This window comes from Chenopodium album, chromosome 11, assembly GCF_948465745.1.
Source record: "Chenopodium album chromosome 11, dcCheAlbu1.1, whole genome shotgun sequence".
In the NCBI taxonomy this organism is placed as follows: domain Eukaryota; kingdom Viridiplantae; phylum Streptophyta; class Magnoliopsida; order Caryophyllales; family Amaranthaceae; genus Chenopodium; species Chenopodium album.
Window position 1 is genome coordinate 55,992,881 of NC_137844.1, and position 21,950 is coordinate 56,014,830.

General features: G+C 35.8%; 2 protein-coding genes across 2 annotated transcripts; both read right to left on the minus strand.

The window, feature by feature from the left end:
* Nucleotides 1-5,962: 5,962 nt before the first annotated feature.
* On the minus strand, nt 5,963-10,397 carry LOC145569322 (putative enoyl-CoA hydratase 2, mitochondrial). The gene is made up of 8 exons (XM_081628673.1): nt 10,074-10,397; nt 8,253-8,422; nt 8,025-8,099; nt 7,626-7,716; nt 7,504-7,555; nt 7,022-7,125; nt 6,858-6,934; nt 5,963-6,515 (listed from the first exon to the last, which is right to left on the minus strand). The coding sequence occupies exons 1-8, from the start codon at nt 10,237-10,239 to the stop codon at nt 6,339-6,341; spliced, it is 912 nt and encodes a 303-aa protein (XP_081484799.1). The 5' UTR covers nt 10,240-10,397; the 3' UTR covers nt 5,963-6,338.
* Nucleotides 10,398-16,523: 6,126 nt separating this feature from the next.
* LOC145566927 (histone-lysine N-methyltransferase, H3 lysine-9 specific SUVH5-like) lies at nt 16,524-17,159 on the minus strand. The gene has a single exon (XM_081626189.1). It carries the CDS (start codon nt 17,157-17,159, stop codon nt 16,524-16,526), a length of 636 nt encoding a protein of 211 aa, XP_081482315.1.
* Nucleotides 17,160-21,950: the final 4,791 nt, after the last annotated feature.

Here is a 21,950-nt window from a genome sequence, read left to right on the forward strand (position 1 = left end):
AACAAACATTAAAAGATAATATATTGCAAAAACAACAAAAAAAAGTGCATTGTACTCACATCGATCTAGAGTCACAACCTGAGTCCATAATTACAAATATATATTCATAAAAGATACAAAATATGCAAGTATGTAAGGTTTGATTCATTGGTAGGTTTTCAATTTGGGTACGAGTTTATTTTCGAGTCTATTATCAATTTCAACCATACTTGAGTCAGTTTTGCTTAAAGTTAATTTCGAGTTACTCATTTTAGGTTAAATTTCGAGTAATGAAAAATAACGTCAATTTTGCCACATGTAATGATGTAATAGATTTGTCATTCCAAACTCCTAAGATTCACGATAGTTATTCCCGTATAAATCAAAACCAAAAAGTTCATGGGGTTTTTAAAGCATATCAACTTTTTAAACTTATACTTCCTGTGAAACTCATAGTTCTTTTCGTAAAAAACTTTCCATGAGAGGATGATTGTATATTTTTGTATGAGAAATATAATGAAATAAGGATATCGTAAAACAAATTTGGTTACTAAAGCCAGTTTCATGCTAGCTCATCATTTATTGCAAAAAATAAGTGCTTTGTACTTGCAAGTACTGTTGGATAAAATGAAACACTCTCTTACGAATAAAAAGATGTGCTTTGTATTTAGATTCACCATGAAAACTATGCAATTTTTTAGAGCACAAAAGAAAAAAATGTATCAACAGATAATCCATTGGTTTCTTTCTTCTTAACTGGACCACGACATTGGCAACCTTTCTTCATCCATATTTCTATGCTTCAAGAACATCTTAAGTAACAAGGTTGGACATAGTTCATCCCTAAAAAGGCAGAAGAGTACGAAGATGATGAACAGAAACTACCTCCTTGAGACACAAACTACAATGAAACTCTATCTCAGAATTGCACAACTATATGCATCATACTAGCACGAGGACATACTTAGACTTCATATCAATATTCTTCCTTCTTTTAGTCACAAAGAGCAGGAAGTTCTATGGCAGTTACATACTCGCCCAAATGTATGCTACAAATTTGGCTATGTTGTCTCCACTAAAGAATGCATATGTTTGAAGCTATGTAATATATCACCACCTAACATGAAACACATAATGATTTAGTGGAATAGTGGTAATTCTAGTATGCAGAGTTCCTATATAAAGGTATAATGCATGATTACTGAAAAGTTTAGCACCATCTGTCTCAGTACTTGTTAAAAATCAGTAGTCTAACAGACAGCTGAAGGTTCACATCAGGGCAACCAAAATGCATACTCTACAACAGACCGTTGAAAGTTCATATCAGTGCAACCAAAACATTTATCAGTCAATACGCGGTCTATGTAGGCAAGAATGTGTGGAAGTGATATAGGGGATATGTAGGAAAGAATTAAGAAGCACACTAATGCACAGTCAATATGACAGAGGAATGATCCAGCAAATAACAGCACGAACTGCTCACAGAACAAATAAATTTGCATTGTGCATCAAGGATTATAGAGATACCATGAAGGTGAATTCAAACCTAATGTTGTGGAATAGAACACATAAGGTAACTGACTTATTGCTCACAAACAAGAGGATGGTGTACTGTAGGTTATTCGAAAATTACCAGATACTATACATACTCACAGTTACTGCATCAACTTTTTACAGGACAATGACTTGGCTACTTTAGTTGATAGTGTCAATATTGGCACTCTTTAGCACTGCAAATCATGGGCTGAATCACAAGTCTTGTTAATGCTTTTACGCGAGTCATATGGTGAAGAATAAAGGGTTAGACTATGTTTAGATCAATCGCCTTCAGAATTACAGGTCTTAAGTAAACAACCTCTCTACAAGCACAGCAAATAAAGCTGCATCCACATATAATGGTATGTGGGTGGAGCACTGGAGCATCAAACTATCAATCACACTTTTTTTTAATGCTTTTCAACCCAACATTCAATCGATCATCCATCCAAACAGAATAGCAAAGAGTACCATTACATGATTATAGGCTCACAGCAATATTGTTAACCAGGGAAGCTGAACACTAACCATAACTGTCTATGATACATTATAGCAATACCAATTAAGCCTCTCTTTCAAAGGTTAGTAAATCAAGCTGCAAATTACAGCACTAATCATGGTCATAGAATCAGTGTAGCTGTATAGAACATGCACAACAAATCAAAATCGTCAAATAAACCACTCACAACTCATAATAAGAATGAAAATTGTGTAAGATAACATTCAAGAACAAGATTTATTACATTGAGCCTATAAACCTCCTTACAATTCAATTCAAGTACTACTCAAAATCCCCTATAACATGTATTATCAACAAAAGGCCTACACATTTACACATTGCATATTTGCAGTCATACACCCATACTCATCAATTCTACATAGCTATTCAACTAGGAGTTAGAAAATTATATACCAATCATACTTGCTAGTTAAAATCACTCAAACCTTCAAAAATTTCAAGCATTCTTGAACTTAAACCAAGGAACAACGGCCTGTCTAGGGCACATGTAGAGCTTATAACATTGTGAAAACAAATACAGGAAGCAGGAAGTTCAATCAACGCCCAAATACTGCACAATCACCGGTAAGTAATTTTCACCACCACCTGCACAATTATTTCAACCACCACCTGCACAACGAGTGGCACAACAAGCCACACAACTAGTGGCATAAGCCGCAAAACTAGTGGCACACCCATTTCTACAATCTCTGGCATAATTACGGTGATAACGAATCCCATTAAAACAATATAACACAATTCTATAAGATCACCTCTATAATAGACATAGTGGAAACCAATAAGGACAACCAGATAAACCACTAACTCCGACCACGAGATCATTACTCTGGGACCCATGGATATCTCCGGTGAAGGGACCGATTCCCATACATTTTCTGGCCAATAATCTCCCAAAAATAGCTCTGATGCCGTGAACTGAGAAGGAGGAACTTTGGAAGATATCAGGGTGAGAAATCACAACTCCATTGGTGGACAAATTACTAGTTTAGATGATATTGTTTCTTATTGAGGGTTTTCCCGGGAGAAAAGTTGGGAGGCAGGCCCCATCTGGAAGTTGTCGGAGCTCGGTGAAAGTGAGCCTCCGGGGAACGGGTACAGCAACAGAAGAGGGTCGACCGGAGAAGATGAGTTTCCGCCGTTTTCTGGAACGAAGAGTGTCGCAGTGAGTGGGAACATTGAGGGGTCTCCCTGAGAAAGAAGGCTGGCGAGTCAATGATCAAGTTGAATTGCTGCTGTTATGGTGGTTCTTCAATGTGTGCCGGCGATGGTTGTGCGAGAACAGAGAACGATGTTTCTTGGATGCGAGGCGGCGATGTTGATGGTGGTGATGACGGTGAAGGGGTTGGAGCAATGTTGAAGTGGTGAAGGAGATGGTGAGAAGGAGGAGGAGAGAAAAAAACAGGCGGGAAGCCAGAAAAAAATAAAATAGCGTTAAATTATACCTTTTAAGTTAATTTTAAAAAAAGAAAAATTATATTTGAAGGGTTTTTTGGGTTAAAATATCTTTGAAGGTTGAATAGATATCATACTCGTAATATTTATCTTCTTAAAAGAAAAGATTTTAAAAAATCCCAAAGTATATCAATATTTATGCGTAGTCGTAGTACAATACAATTAGCTTTGAATTTTTTTCTACCTTTCTTATTCATTAGTTGATCGAAATGAGTTCGCATGCCAAGGAGATATTAGTTTTAAAAAATTATCGTGCATGGCACGGGACCTAAACTACTATATATATATATATATATATATATTTTTTGAAAAATTCAATTATAGTACAAAATCTTATACAAAAATGTTTTTTTTTTATACGTATATGTTAATAACATAGATAATTACTTTAAATAAACAAGATTTGATATACCATTGGAGTTTCCACAAAAACATTTATGACTATAATATAAAATATCTAATATAATACACATAATATAAAATGTCTAATATAATTTGCAACATATTTCAAATTACTTCAAGAAAGTATTCATATTTTTTCCCTAATAAAAAAAATGTTTATTTATTGATTAAAATTTACATCAAAGTAACAAGTATATATATTAAAAAATTTAGATCTTTTTTAAATTTTGTAAAATAACTAATTATATTGAAAGGTTGATATTATTTTTCAAAAATTACCATCACCTATATTTATAGGGGTAGATGGAGCTTGGAAGAAATGGGCGGAATATTCCATAAATTTCTCCTTCATCTTTGTATCTATGATGTTCTAGAAAATTTACGAACCATATTTTAACTACTTTCAATATCAAGAATTCTCCTAGATCATTTTAGGGACTTGCATGGTAAGCTAACTAGTAGAAAAATCTAGAGAAATGAGGAGCAATACTAACCACTCTACATGTATCGGGAAGCTTCTAGACCACAAACCAATACTCCATCAAAAATAATGGGCTTAGAAAATTTGGGAAGCTTCTAGGCCTCTTTTTGCGTAACAAAAATGTATCGATTTATGGGCAACTATTTTTTTGTTGTAAAAACGAGACAATTACGTTAATTTTTTTGCTAATTCCGAACTCAATTAGGTCCCTTAAAAACTATTATGGCATTTAAAACCTTAACCGAATATTTTTAACACGCAAAATGATGAAAAAAATTTGAAATAGGTTGCAATTTACAATTTATAAAAACTTTTTGGATTGCATTTTGCAAATTTATTTAAAATGACTGCAATTTGCAAAATACTAACTTTAAATGGCTGTAATTTACAAATTTTCCCAACAATTAATATAAATACGTAGTATACACTCTCAACACCATAAAGATTTAGAATTTCACAGAAGACATCGAATAGCTTTGAATTTTTTCTCCATTTCTTATTCATTCGTTGATCAAGATGAATTCACATGCTGTGGAAAGATCAACAAATATGCCCTTTTTCTCTCTCCTTTTGACAATATTTTCTCTTTTTTTTTTTTTTTTTTTGAATTTCTCTTAGTTTTCGTGTTATTGTTGAAAATTCCTTTTATTATCAGAAAGGGGCACTAATGGAGAAGGTGACACCAATGAAGTGGCCATATGTAATTCTATATTGTTTCGGATTTTCGTTCTCTAGGTATAAACATAAATCCCTTATTTATCTTCAGATTTATTTCAATAACGAATTACATTAAACAACACTATTATGAATTTATGATAACCATGACAAGTACTCCGTATCATATATTGTTTTGGTTGAGTCAAACAAACACCCGTACAATAATATTGAAAATAACACTTTGTATATATACTAATATGACTCGATCTTATAATTCATTCGTTATCATGGTTGCCACACTTTGATTTTTTACAATACTCACAAATTACACTTTGTCTAGCTTTTATGATTTATAACTCCAGTGAAATATAATTAGGTGAAATTAGAGCTGACAATCATGTCGTGTTCGTGTCGAAAATTAAACGAGTTAACCTCAAAACTAACCTGACCCATTCAATCTACGTGTTGACTGCTTTGATTAAGCGTGTTAGAAATAATCCTTGACATTAACCCGTTTTTTTCGTGTCCGATTTATGTTATTTTGTTGTGTTATATGAAAAAAAAATTATAACACTAACCTGATTTTTTCGTGCCCGCTTTTGATATGGTCTTGCACCACTAATCAGACGACTAGCTACATAGTATGATCATATTTTTTTATACCAAGTAATCATTACCCTTTTTTGTCCTATTTTTCTATCCTAAAAACTCCCTCCGAGATTAAAAAGTCAAAAACAAAAACCCTTTGATAGAGAATATATTAAAAATGAAATTGGTGGACCATTAATGGGATTGGGTAGGATTCGTAGGAACATATTAAAATATTGTTACAAAGGAAAGATCTTATTAGAGTAACTCATCAGACATCAGGATAACCAAACAGAAAAAAAAAAAAAAAAAAAAAAAAAGTTTGATAAAAGTGGATGAAATTAGCATAACGATAAATAATTACATGTATTATATGTTCTATTTTATTTAAATATTTTTTAGAGTACTGGTATGTAAAAAAGTTAAACATTTAAGTCCAAAAGTTTATCCTAAAATTTTATCAACCCGGCCCTACATAGAAATAGTTTGTTACTAAATGCTAACTTATCATTTATGTTGCAACAATGGAGGGTAGGTTTTCAAGCAATTTTGAAGAATTGAAGAGAACCTACATGCATCTATAGAATTATTAAGTTATTTACAGTAGTGTACATTGGAAGAAAATAGGGCAAGGGCATATGCTTCACCTTCGAAGACACCAGAACATCAAACAGTACAGAGTTAAGAATAACAACAGAAGCGGCTCACTGAATTTACCAATAATCATTCGCCTGTGTATCTTGGCTTTCGCTTCTCAGCAAATGCTGCTAAGCCTTCTAATCGATCTTTGGTGTCTAAAACTTTCTGATAGCAATCTTCTTCCAGTCTTAAAGCTGATGTCATATCCATATCAAGTCCTTCATTAATAGCTCGTTTTGCCATTCTCACAGCCACTGGACCCTGTCAATAAGAGAAATGAACGATGAACACCAAAAGTTAGAGGAAACATCATTTATGGGGCTTAATGAAACATACGAATCAACTCTCATCCACATTCAAAACCTGGGAAGCAACAAATAAAACAAATTAACACTCAGAAGTGGTATGAATCAAACATGTTATAAGCTAAAGAGAAGCAACCAGTTTTATTTATATTCTTGGAGAGGATAAAAAAAAAAAAGCATGATAATTCAAGACAGTGCCCAATCAAGGCAGAAGAAATCATGTCATGAATTACACTACAATGTCTAATCAAAAGCAGAAGAAAGCAAAGAGTAAATTTTTAGGGCATATATAAAGAACCTTCTGATTTATCTCCCGTGCAATTTCAAGACCCTTGGAATAAGCTGAACCAGGAGACACACAGTAGTTCACTAGACCTGCATCACAACCCTCTTTAAATGCTAAGATAATTCAACTGATATTATTCTATCAAACAGACAGGAGTTTAGTTAAAGCCAACATACCCATAGATAATGCCTCTGTGCCAGAAATTTTACGGCCAGTAAATATAAGTTCCTTAGCTGCAGATTTTCCTACCAATCTAGCAAGCCGCTGAGTGCCCCCTGCTCTGTGGGACAACCAATTGAGGAATCAGCAACTGAAATCTTATCTTCTGTGAGCACCATGTAATGCTAATATCTACCTGAAGTGTCCAACTATACCATACTGTGGTATTCAACTTCTAACTCCAATATATACATAACCCTAGAAGACAAGTAAATATCAAGACGTATCCAGCACAGTTGGAAAAACAGCAAACAGATATGTAACAAGCTGCCTTAGCATCTATTGTATTTGAACAACAGCAAACAGATATGTAACAAGCTAAGGCAGCTATTGTATTTGAAAAACAGCAAACAGATATGTAACAAGCTGCCTTAGCATCTATTGTATTTGAAAAACAGCACAGCAGAAGGCTTCATTTTAAAGTGAAAACTGCACATACCCAGGAATTATAGCAAGTCCAGTCTCTGGCAATCCCATTACAGTATCTTCACCTAGCCAAACAAGTACAAACATCAAGATGAAGACTTCTAATCGCCAAAACTAGGAAGCTCACTTATTTACCACATATCCGGAGATCGCACGACAAGGCCATTTCCAGTCCTCCGCCTAGAGCTACTCCTTCCATGACAGCAATAGTGGGAATATTAAGTGCCTGAGAAGGTTTAGCAATTGTCACTCCTGATTACATGATGGAATATTAATAACCAAAAGCACAGATTCTCCAAAGAATAAATTTTGATTAACACACAGCTTTTAGTAAGAAGTACTGCCAGTGTTTTTCTTGAAATGTCATATTTTCAAACAAAGAATTTTCCTTTTACCCAGCACAAGAAAAGTCAAGTTAAAATGCAAGGAGAATTGCAACACTGCACAAAATACTGATGAAAGATAACACAATTCTCCTTGCACAAGTAATAGCACATGCCATATGCCAATAGTGAATATTGATAAAGTACAAACCTCCAACAGTGAAAATGTAGATCGAAGAGTATTTACAAAGGTTTGGACCTCAATTGGTGACATTTCTCTTCGTTCCTGCACGCACATATAGCAGAACAAAACTAAGCTCAAGATAGCACCAAATGAATGTGATGATAGAGAGGCACAGAGGCACTTAAGAAAAAAAGACCGCCAGCTGGTTATGGGATTGATGGAAGAGCATAACTACCAACATAATGTTAAGTATACCTTCAAATTAGCACCAGCACAAAAGACTTTAGGAACTGAACTGCAAATCATCATGACTTTGGAAGAGAAGTCTGTGTTTATAGTTTCTAGACTATGTTCTAAGCCAGTAAGCATATCCTTCCCAATGGCATTTTTTGATCCTGGTCTATCTAAGGTAAGCTCAACAATCCCTGAAAAACAAAGCAATCAAGTTATAATAAAAACAGTAGAATTCACAAAATAATCTCCAGAGATTAGAGATTTTGTTTTCCCGATAATAAAGCAAACACAACTTTCGGTTATCATCACTGCTGTTGTAACTACAATTATCGTCAAATAAAAATATTTGGAAATTAGCAAATTTCTACTTTCCCATACTTTTATCTCACTTGTTATTAATAAATACTTGAAAGTCCTTTGAAATAATTCGCTAACTCCATGCGAATTGCGATAAGCAAAATGTGGTAACTTTGGGCTATTTTTAACCCACTTTGGTGACTTATGAATTCAAAAAGCAAATTAGATAGAGAATTAGGTAACACTGTTCTCTTAATATTCATAAACTACATAAGAGGAAGGATTTGGGGTACATTGTCTTAAACTTTGTGGAACCAACTAGGCGCGGATCTACTCTCAGCGGGAAGATAGGAAAAGGGAAGTAGTAGAGGCAGCATCAAAAACATTCCACAGTGCATTCTCAACAACAAATTACGGCAACTACTATAAGTACGGCAACTTTTTTGTTGCAAAAGGCCTCTAAAACACGGTCACAGTGATAGTGACTCATATTTCAATGTGTCAGTAGTGTGAAAAATTGAGACAATCACTTGCAGCAATTGCAGCTGCTAATGGTGTCTACATTTCTTGTATTCGGACAATCTTATTCACAATAGAGGAGCAGAAGCCAGAAGGGCATGAGGTAGATGCTAGAAAACCTGGTTCGACTATTTGGATACATTACTAAATTAAGTTTCTCAGTACATATTCCAATCCTATTTCTTGTAGCTGTAAGCTATTTCGGCCTTAAAACTCGAAACAAAACAATAAAATCCATGGACAACACTGATTGAAAAACTCTGAATATCAAAAAATTTACAACTAATCCAGCAAACAGTTCTCAATAACAGTTAATGCAGTAAGTTTTAAGTTGTGACCAATCAAAATTCCAAGACTGTATGATCATTCATAACCAAATTCCAACAGCAATTCAAGTTTTATCGATTTTTTGAGCTTTTTGATTGTTTGACTGCAACTGAACTTAATATAGCAACAAAGATTATTCGAGCTTCTTGATTTTTCGAATGCAACTGAACTATTATAAAGTCAACCAAATAAATACAACACCAAAGTTCATCATTCTAGCAATTTCGACAGCAACAGAAAAATTATAGCACCAATTTCATCAATCTACCAATTTTTCCAACCAACGACAAGGAAAAAATAGTCATAAAAAATCACCTAAATTTATCCCAGGTCGTCTAAAATCTAATAATCTTAATCAACAAAATTCATCATCTTGCTCAAAAATTTGCCATTACCCTAAAACCTAACAATCGCAATCGCCAATATACAATTCAACGACTAACAAATTAACATCAAAACACGTTAAAAAAAAACACAAAAATCAGCAACAAATTACAGAGTTTCACCAAAAAAAACTTCTAAAAACTCATCATAAATTTCTCAAGGTTTGAACAGTCAATAGTTCAATACTCATAATAAGTAGCATTAATAACATCATAAAATCTCGATTAATCAAAATAAAAAGATTACTGGTAATTAGGGTTGCAATTAAAAAATTAAATTCGGGTTTCTTTCTGGAGTTGAGGATGATAAAATTACCGGAATCGGAATCGGAGAGTCGTCGGAGCTTGACGGAATCAGAGACGGAGTCAAGTAAGAGACAACGGAAGCTGAGAAACTGCCATTGACGACGTAAAATTGAGGGATTCGAAAATCGACGACATTGTTGATTAATTGATCTTGCGATTGTTGGAAGAGCAACCATTTTTGTTTAGATTGGAATTTGAGGATAAAATGATATCCAGCAAAGAATTCTACAAGTCAAAAGTAACGGATGGAATGAGTAGATAGTTGGGAAGATGTTCCTTGAAATAAAAATGCTTCATTGACCAGAGGAAACCAAAGGGTACACGTAAAACTAGCTGTGGAGTACTGCCTCCGTTTTTCAAGTTTTACGTAATTGTATTTAACTACTCTGTAGTATTTGGTCTAATAATACGGAGTACAAGCTAATAGACACACGTAACGCGTACTTGTATAATACTCAATTTTATTATTATTTTTTTTTTCACAATTTTACCTATTAGTGGGTTTAAAAATTGTTGATAAAATATAATAATTAAAATTTGTTACTCCATATTAAAAAAAATATGTTGATGATGTCACGTAGGCCAAATAATTTTCCTAACATAAAATTTAACAAAAGAAAAGATGGAAGTTTTTATTTTTGAATCAGGATAGTAGTTTCTATAATTTAAATAAATAAATAAATAAAATAAAATAAAATAAATAAAAAACATGGGCATTTTGACAAAGTGAAATGTATCACCCAAATTCCATTTTATACATAGGATAGGATAAATATTAGTTGGTGTAAATTTAAAAGCTAATTAAAAAAAAAAGTCCATGAAGTTATGGAGTACGAGTAGTTTTTCAGTAGGATAAACTAGTAGGTTTTTGTTTTGTTTTTTTTAAAAAATAAAATAATAATAATAATAATAATAATAATAATAATAAATTAGGATGGTAGTTAAAATTAAAATTGTTGAAGAAGGGTAATTTAGGAATAATGAAACTTATCACCCAAAAGCTTCTTTCTCTTTATATATATAACTATAAATAGAGTGTTATAATATCACGGGGTATCTTTGTGGAATCAATTTTCATTAGAGGCAACTTGAGAGATGGGGATTTCCTTACCCTTACCCCACTACTGAAAGTACTAACTACTAAGGCCAAGTGGTGCCAAAAATAAGATAGCATAATTTGAGTTGATTAACAACTCAAGTAAAGCCTAAAACTTTTGGTGCAAGCTGCCAAGCTATGATATATTAATAACGTACGCTCAAGCTCTATTCATTAACACTCCTAAATTATTATAGCTTCTGAATTAGATGTGATCGTAAGCCGGGCTAGACTTTTGTTCGACTAGGCTGGGCCAATGGCCTTTTTTGACACTCAACAAGTCTAATTGCAAATTTGCAACTACTGCCTTGCTGAAAATTCCCTTATTGCTCTGCGCCTATTGTCTAAAGTATTGCCTAGCCTGTGAGTATACAATGCCTCATTCAGGAGTTGTATACTTGTAATAATATACTTCCTCGTCATTGTCACATTACTAGTACAAATTAGCACTATCAACATGACAATTAATTACGAGCTGAGGAAGTATGGCTGTGAAATTCACTGTCATGCCAAGAATATTCCACCATAGGAAATTATTTCAAACCTTTTACTGATGATTCTAATCTGAGGTAGTCTCTAAGCAACAACCCAAGAGCTCAGATTAGGCATTAAAGATCAGGCCTTAGAACTGTTAGAAGACTATGAATCTTGTTGATGTAATGGAGAAGTTGAGCCATCTGAGAAACTGCAGAAATGGGAATTACAAAGGGATATACAATTGGGCATACTTGCAGCCTGTCAAATAATCTCCTTTAGAAAAACTATGCTGAATTGCTGATATATCCACACTTCTTCTGCCTTCTGGTATAGCAATTAGCTGATTAGGGAATGAACACTTGCACCTCAAACTAATTAAACGAAAGCATTGTCTCAATAATACAACATCAACTAATTATATCCTTCGTGTTAGTAAAAGGTTAATCAATAACATTTTGTTCTCGGGTCTGTAAGAAACCTCTCTGCAATCAAAAGAATCATAATTCTGCATTATCTGGAGTCTGATATAGATATCCTTACTCTGATCTAGACAAGGACCAAAATTGTAGTTCTTAGGGTAGGTAATAAACAGCCACTTTCACTTCTTTTTATCTTAGAATGAACATTTAATGGATCATCCACCTAAATAAAATTGCAATAAATCTAAGCATGATGAGGCCTAGAAATTGCTAGAGTGGGTTACCTTCACAGGCTTCTTAATCTGTTAACCACAGAAGCATTAAACACATTGAAAGGTTAGAAATTTTGGCTCCAATGAACGATATTGCGTTACAAATCGTAAATCTCACAAGTCACAAGCAAATAAAATCACACAAGCATACAATTGAAATTATCCACACCCGTTAAGCATGTCCATAGATGATACAAAACTAACCATATGTCCTTAAATAATACTTACATTAGCCTATATAACTCATTACATATATAATCCTACCAATGTACCAAGATCCTACACTTAGGCTATACACATAATTAATTTGGGGTATGCAATACAAAGTATCAAAAGCATAAGACGAATACTGTATATAGATCACCATATTTTCTACCAGCATAATTCAGTCCAAAATGTACATCCCATATCATGCTGTAAATTTCAAGCAGCTTTGAACTTATACCAAGGAACAGCAGGCTGCCCAGGACACCTCTTTAGCTTAAACTCAAAAATAAAATTCTTGTAAGGTCCTATCTTCTTTTCATAGCTCACAACCTTATACAATCCATCATAGATATAAGCAATCAGATCGTATCTCCCATCCTTAAACTTAGCTCCAACTCTAAGCCCCCTCACGACACGAACATCGTTCTTGGCGATCATGCTATTCTTCATAGCAAGATTACCTCTAACAAACTTCTGATCCTTAGGACAAACTCCCTCCTTGTTCCTAGCAATGCCGCCTTCCCCGGTATAAGTGATCACCTGAGAATCATCCATTTTATCAAAATACCCTTCTTTAGCCACTAGACAAGTAACAAGAGACTTCCCTTTATACTCCATGTAATCAATCCCATGTTGAATTCTGCCGTGTAGTCCTACAATAGTCAGTTCAACCCGGTACTCGAATCGATCCCCAACCTCAACACCTGGTACAGGACCTATGATTTTGCTTGAAGAAATTTGGATTTTCCCCTGTTTTATTAGCTCTTCCTTAGCTTTGAAATCAATCCTCCTTATATCCTTTACGGAAACCGAAACTCGGGATCTTGAGATTTCCTTGCATTTCGCTCTGAACATTGAAAGAGTTCTCAAAACTCTCACTCTCCCTCCTCCATCTTCCTTCCTGTTTAACGGGATTTTCTTCAAATTCTCATCATATAAAAGGGATGCCTTGCGTTTAAATCTTCCTGCAGCATTTTTATGAATAATAATATTGTCATCTCTGTATTTCATTGTTGAAGATCGAATGGTTTTCTTAATACTTTCTGTAGAATTTGGTTTGGTTTTGATGGCAGAGACTTTGCGCCACCATTTATATGATTCAGGATTTTCAAACGATGTCGATCTGACAAAGGGTCGGCTCTTTGAGGAACCACAACCGAGGCCAAAGTTAGATTTCATGGCTGAAAATTTCAGAGAAAAACAGAGAGAGGGAAAAAAAACAGAGGAGAAGGCCAAAGTTAATTTTGGGAATTTTTTAGCTAGTTACTGTGGGGTGGAGTGATTAGACTGAAATTTAAAGAGGGAAAAATGTACAGAGAATGTACTGAACTGTATGAGTTTGCTACTGGTGTGAGGAGAGAAAAATGGAGCCATGAAAAGAAAAAAAACGAAATTTAACAGATTTTTTAAAAAATGATTTATTTTCGGAAATTGTTATAATATTTGTAATTTTTATTTTCCTAGTAATGAAGAAAGTTTTATACAGAATAGTACCAAGAAAAAAATAAATTCAATGATTTTCCTGAGAAAAAATTATGTAAATTTTAAGAAGGTATAAGAAAAGAAAATAATTGTTCTACCATATTCATGATACAACCGATTGTACCATGTACACTCGACACAAGGAAGGTGGTGTTATCACTATGGCTGTTACTCGTCCAAATGTACATTACAAATTTGGCTATGTTATCTCCATTACAGAATGCATATGTTTGAAGCTATGTACTCTCTCACCACCCAATTACCAATGCGTACAAACATGAAACATACAATGATTTAGTGGAATAGTGGTAATTCTAGTATGCTGTATGCAGTATGCCAGTATGCAGAGTTCTATATAAAGGTATAATGCATGATTACTGAAAAGTTTAGCATCATCTGTCTCAGTACTTGTTAAGAATCAGTAATCCCTTCGTCGACGAATTTGTATGCATTAATGCAGACTCTAACAGACAGCTGAAAGTTCATATCAGTGCATCCAAAACATTTATCAGTCAATATGTCTGTGTAGGCAAGAATGTGTGGAAGTGATATAGGGGATATGTAGGAAAGAATTATGAGGCACACTAATGCACAGTCAATGACAGAGGAATGATCCAGCAAATAACAGCGCGAACTACTCACAGAACAATTTGCAATCAAAGTACGAAACTACTTGAACAAATGAATATATATGCAGTGTGCATTATAAGGATTATAGAGATATCATGAAGGTAAATTCAAACTTAATTCTGTGGAATAGAACAGATAAGATAATTGGCTTATTATTTACAAACAAGAAAATGGGTTTACTGTAGGTTATTGGAAAATTAGCAGATACTATAAACACTCACAGTTACTGATCAACTTCTTACCGGACAACCACTTGACTACTTTAGCTAATAGTGTCAATATTATTGGCACTCTTTTAGCACTGCAAATCATGGGCTCAATCACAAGTCTCGTTAATGCTTTTACGCGAGTCATATGGTAAAGAATAAAGGGTTAGGCTATGTTTAGATCAATCGCCTTTAGAATTACAGGTCTTAAGTAAACAACCTCTCTACAAGCACAGCAAATAAAGCTGCATCCACATATGACAGTATGTGGGTGGAGAACTGGAGCATCAAACTATCAATCACACTTTTTTTAATGCTTTTCAACCCAACATTCAATCGATCATCCATCCAAACAGAATAGCAAAGAGTACCATTACATGATTATAGGCTCACACTCTCAGCAATATTGTTAACCAGAGAAGCTGAACACTAACCATAACCGTCTATGATACATTATAGCAATACCAATTAAGCCTCTCTTTCAAAGATTAGTAAATCAAGCTGCAATTTACAGCACTAATCATAGTCATAGAATCAGTATAGCTGTATAGAACATGCACAACAAATCAAAATCGTCGAAAAAAACACTCACAACTCATAATAAGAATGAAAATTGTGTTAAGATAGCATTCAAGAACAAAATTTATTACATTGAGCCTAAAAACCTCATTACAATTCAAAGTACTACTCAAAATACCCTATAACATGTACACAAATTTTTAAAAAAAGCCGGTGTTCAGTAAATTAGTGAATGGCGGAAGTTGGGACAACCAACAACTGCCAAACCACCACTCCTGTCGCCACTCCCTTAGCTTCTCCTAAGAATCCGGCGTCCCCCTCCGATTTCGACCTTGCTAAGCATCCCAATCCCCTGATTCCTGCGCTTCTGACCTCCCCCCATCCCCCGATTTGTCGAGTTTGAAGTCCGGAATTACAACAACTCCGAATACCTCGACCCCAATTGCATATATACCTTATTGTGGGTTTTTATCATTTCGCCTCATCTACTTTGATGGTGGCAAACATGGCAGCGGCGGAGGTGGTGATGACTATGGCGGCAGAGGTGACGATGACGACAACTATGAAGGGAAAAATATGAGGGCTTGCAGTTGGTAACGGAGAGGGAGAAGGGGGTTGAGGTTTTGATGGAGGAGAGAGAATTTGAAGGTTTGTTAATGGTGGAAATGTTTAGTTTTGAGGAGAGATAAAGATACGGGATGAAAGTAGAGCCATTGGGGTAACCTTTGTATTTTGTGTTTATTTTTTTTATTTTAATACTCTGTTTTTGTGAAAAAAAGGGTCACTTTTGTGAAGAAAAAGGGTCACTTTTGTGGAAAAAAAGGGTCATTTTTGTAAAAAAGGGGTAACTTTTGTGAAAATATGAATCACTTTTATAATAAAAAGGGTCACTTTTGTAAAGAAAAAGGGTCACTTTTATAAAGAAAAAGGGTCACTTTTTCGTAAAAATGTTCGATGTACAATAAAATTACTGTAAACCGGGGGCATGCAAAAGGAGTTGTAACATGTATTATTAGCAAAATCCCTACACATTTACACATTGCATATTAGTATCCATTCTCAACAGTTCTATATAGCTATTCAACTAGGAGTAAGAAAATTATATACCAATCATACTTGGCCGGTAAAAATCATCTCAAAACTTCACAAATTTCAAGCATTCTTGAACTTAAACCAAGGAACAACAGCCTGTCCAGGGCACCTCTTCAGCTTGAACTCAAAAATTATATTCTTACTCGGTCCGACCTTCTTCTCATAGCTCACAACTCTATACAACCCATCATAGACATAAGTAAACGTTTCATTCCTCCAATTCCCAAACTTAGCTGCAATCTTAAGCCCCCTAATGACTCGGACCTCGGTCTTCGCAATCATACTGTTCTTCAATGCAAGATTACCCCTAGTAAGCTTCTGATCAGTAAAGAAAACGCCCTCCTTATTCTTAACAATGCTACCTTCACCCATATAAGTAATCACCTCATAATCACTCATTTTATCTGCATACCCTTCTTTAGCCACTACACAATTAGCAAGTGACCTATTCAAATACTCCATGTAATCAATTCCATGTTGAATTCTACCATGAAGTCCAACAATATTGAGTTCAACTCGATACTCGAATCGATCTCCTACCTTAACACCAGGTACAGAACCCAGAATTTTGCTAGAACAAATTCTGAGTTCCCCTTCTCTTCTTAACTCTTCTTCAGCCCTAAAATAAATCCTATTTCTCTTCTTCAAAATTGCATCTTTTGATTGTGAAATTTCCTTGCATTTTTCTCTAAACATCTTATGAGTTGCTAAATATTGGGATCATTATATCCTTGTAAATAGTTTTTATTACCCTTAGTTTATTTAGTGCTTTGGGCTTGTATATTATATTTTGTCTTGTAATTAAAGGCCCATGTGTTGTACTTTTAGGTTGTAATATATTAGCCTTCTACCGACATAGAAAGAAAAGAGAACATTTTCTATTTCTCTACATGGTATCAGGCCATTGCGGCTAGGGCAAATTTTTTTTTTTTTTTTTTTTTTCTCTTCTCTATGGCAGAAGGAGACAAGAACAAAGATGCTGAGCGAATTAGCACTACTTCTCCTTATTATCTTGGATCAAATGATGGTCCAGGAAACATCATTACTCCTATTGTTTTTCGTGGGAATAACTATGAGGAATGGTCGAGATCAATTCGGCTTTCTCTAATGTCTAGGCGGAAGTTTGAGTTTCTTGACGGGTCGATCGAGAAACCAACAAATACAAAGCATCTTGTTGATTGGCGATGTGTACAAGCTACGCTAGTACAATGGATCTTAAACACAATTGATCCTTCGGTGAAGAAAACGATTCCTTACTTTGAGGAGGGTAAGCCCTTGTGGGATGTTTTGAAGCGTCGTTTTGATGTTGGCAATGGACCAAGGAAGCAACAACTTAAGGCAGCCTTGGCAGAGTGCAAGCAATCTAATACAATGTCTGTGGCTGATTACTTTGGTATGCTACAGCCTCTTTGGGATGAGTTGGCTACATACAATCCCCCTCCGACGTGCAAATGCGGTAAGTGTACTTGTGACTTGGGTGAGCAGTTTCTGGCTCGTTTGAATGAGGATCGTTTCCATGATTTCTTGTATGGAATCAATGAAGAGTTATTTGGTACAGTGAGGTCCAACCTCTTGGCACAAGACCCACTTCCATCCCTTGATCGTGCTTATCAAGCAATGTTGCAGGAAGAAAGACTAAAATCTTCTTCTCGGGTAAAGGCCGAACGTGATGATGTGATGACTCTTGCTGTAAAATCACACCCTCAATCTCGAGGTATGAATCGCTCTACTTATAAAGAAAAATCTGATTTATTGTGCTCATATTGTCATAAAAATGGGCACCTAGTTGCTAAATGTTTTGTCAAGAATGGGTATCCCGAGTGGTGGGGTGATCGTCCTCGTGGTGGTAAAGGTGTGGGACGTGCAGTGGTTAGTGACAGAGGGGATAGTGGAGGTGATGGCACTGGACAACACTCTTCTGGTTTGTCTATTGGTCAAGGACGTGGTGCTGCAGAGGTGTATGCTGTTGGGGCAGCATCATCGTCGTCTTCGAATACATCAGGTGCTCCAGCATTTCCAGGGATGACAACTTCTCAATGGCAAACTTTCCTTGACATGCTTGGTAATGCAAATAAATCAACTGATGATCGATTAATTGGTGAGTCCTCTAATACTTGGATAATTGATACGGGGGCCTCTAATCATGTAACGGGTAATCTTAATCTATTGACCAATGTGACAGAGATGACGGAGTGTCCAATTGGACTCCCTGATGGTAAGAAGGCAAGTTCATCAAAATGTGGCAAAGTGCATTTGGGTCATGGTTTGACCCTTGATAATGTATTATATGTTCCAAAATTGAATTGCAACTTAATTTCTGTGACCCATCTTGCTGATGATATAAATTGTGTTGTACAATTTGCTAAAAATTTGTGCATTATACAGGACCGCATTACCAGGACCCTGATTGGAGTCGGTGAACGACGGGATGGACTCTACTACTTTCGTGATGTTCCAAATATTCGAGCTTTAAGTGTGGATGGGAAGATATCTTCGGAGTTGTGGCATCAAAGATTGGGACATCCCTCCGATAAAGTAGTTCGGTCTCTTCCCTTTATTGCTAGTTCTGGTTATGTATGTGATAAGGCATGTAATGTTTGTCATCAAGCTAAACAAACTAGAAACCCTTTTCCTATTAGTGATAGTAGGGCAAATCATTGTTTTGAAATGATACATTGTGACCTTTGGGGGCCATATCGTACCCCTTCATCTTGTGGTGCTAAATATTTTTTGACTCTTGTCGATGATTATTCTAGAGCTGTTTGGGTTATTTTGTTGATCAATAAAACCGAGGTTTATCAAATGTTTACATCTTTTTTTGCCATGATTAGTAGACAATTTAATGCCAAAGTGAAATTTGTTCGGAGTGATAATGGTACAGAATTTAATTGTATGAAGGGTTATTTTGCCGAACATGGAATCTTATTTCAAACATCTTGTGTAGATACCCCTCAACAAAATGGTAGAGTTGAACGAAAACACCGTCATATTTTAAATGTGGGACGTGCTTTGCGTTTTCAAGGTCATTTACCTATCGAATTTTGGGGGGAATGTATTTTGGCAGCAGGGTATCTAATAAATCGTACTCCATCTAGTTTGCTTGACTATAAAACTCCTTATGAAATCTTGTTTGGTACTCCACCCTCTTATGCCGAATTACGTGTTTTTGGGTCATTATGTTATGCTCATAATCACAAATCAAAGGGTGATAAGTTTAGTAGTCGGAGTAGGCGATGTGTTTTTGTGGGATACCCTCATGGTAAGAAAGGATGGAAATTATTTGATATTGATACGGGTGATTATTTTGTTTCTCGTGATGTTAAGTTTTATGAGCATGAATTTCCTTATGCCACTGTGTTGAGTAAACAAGAACATGATCATGTTATTAGTCCTTTGATTGGAACTGTTGATGATGACTTTGCATATGAACCTATTGCTTTTGATGATTTAAGTCATGATAATGCAAATGCACGTGGGCCACATATTGATGAGCAAGTTCATGTTGATAATAATGGGCATATTAATGATTATCATGATCAAAATATTGATGAGGGGGGTGCACTTAGTATTGAAAATGTGGGTGATATTAGTGGAGAGGTAACTAATGGTTTGGGTGGCAATATTGCTGCCACGGAGATGGTAGGCAGTACAGGGGGCTGGCAGCCTATAAATAGTGAAAAGGGGATTACAAAGTCAGTAGAGGAGGTGTTGAAAGAGGCGCCTAAGGAGGGTGATTTAGGTCGTGGTTTAAGGACTAAGAATCGGTCGGTGAAGCTACGTGATTATGTTGTTAAAACTGTGAGAAAAGTGAGTCCATCCTCGTCCGCAAGTTCATCGTCTTCATGTCATTCCTCAGGTATGCCTTATCCTATAGCACATTTTGTAAATTGTGACCGATTTTCTTTGGGGCACAAAAATTTTCTTGCAGCTGTGACAACAGGTTGTGAGCCTCGTTCTTTCAAGGAAGCTATGAAAGACCCAGATTGGCGTGTTTCTATGCAAAAAGAAATTCAAGCTCTAGAAGATAATGGGACATGGAGTATGGAGACCCTTCCTCCCGGGAAGCGTGCTCTAGGTAGTAGATGGGTCTACAAGGTGAAATATCACTCTGACGGTAGAATTGAGCGACTTAAGTCGCGCTTGGTAGTGTTTGGTAACCATCAGGTAGAGGGTATTGATTACACTGATACTTTCGCTCCTGTGGCCAAAATGGTTACTATTCGTACTTTTCTCGCCGTAGCTGCAGCAAAGAATTGGGAGTTACATCAGATGGATGTACATAATGCTTTTTTGCATGGGGACCTCTCAGAAGAGGTGTATATGAAATTACCTCCAGGATTTTCAGGTGGAAATTCAAACCAAGTGTGTAGACTACGGAAATCATTGTATGGGTTGAAGCAGGCACCTAGGTGTTGGTTCTCCAAATTGGCAACATCTTTGAAGAAATATGGTTTTCGTCAGTCTTATTCTGACTATTCCTTGTTTACTCTTCATCGGGGTAAGGTTCAAATTAATGTTCTTGTTTATGTGGATGATTTGATAATTTCTGGAAATAATTCCGCTGCTCTTTCAGATTTTAAGAATTATTTGAGCTCTTGCTTCCATATGAAAGATCTAGGAGTGCTTAAGTATTTTTTGGGTATTGAGGTGGCTCGTAATCAGGAGGGTATTTTTCTTTGTCAGCGAAAATACACTCTTGATATCATTTCTGAGGCTGGGATGTTAGGGGCTAAACCAGCAAGTTTTCCAATGGAACAGAACCATCAATTAGGTCGTAGTGTGAGTCCATTGTTGGTGGATGTTGAGAAATATAGGCGTTTGGTGGGTAGACTTATTTATCTTGCTTTCACTCGCCCAGATTTGGCTTTTTCTGTACATATTTTGTCTCAATTTTTGAATGAACCACGTCAAGATCATTGGGAAGCAGCTTTACGTGTGGTCCGATACTTGAAGGGGACTCCTGGTCAAGGGATTCTTCTTCGTTCGGATAGTGATCTTTGCTTATCTGGTTGGTGTGACTCAGATTGGGCAAGTTGTCCACTTACTCGACGATCGGTTTCTGGTTGGTTGGTTTTTCTTGGCCGTTCCCCTATTTCATGGAAGACTAAGAAACAAGTGACTGTTTCTCGATCCTCGGCTGAGGCCGAGTACCGTTCTATGGCAGCAGCGACATGTGAGCTTAAGTGGCTCAAAGGTTTATTGGATAGTCTCGGAGTTCGGCACCCTCGTGCCATGGCCTTGTATTGCGATAGTCAGTCTGCTCTTTATCTTGCCAAAAATCCCGTTTTTCATGAAAGAACAAAGCATATTGAAATAGATTGTCACTTCTTACGGGATGCTATTATGGATGGCACTATTAGCACCTCTCATGTTTCTACGAAATTGCAATTAGCGGATATTTTTACTAAAGCTTTGGGTAAGCAACAATTTGATTTTCTTCTTAACAAGTTGGGCATTTTTGATTTGCATGCTCCAACTTGAGGGAGG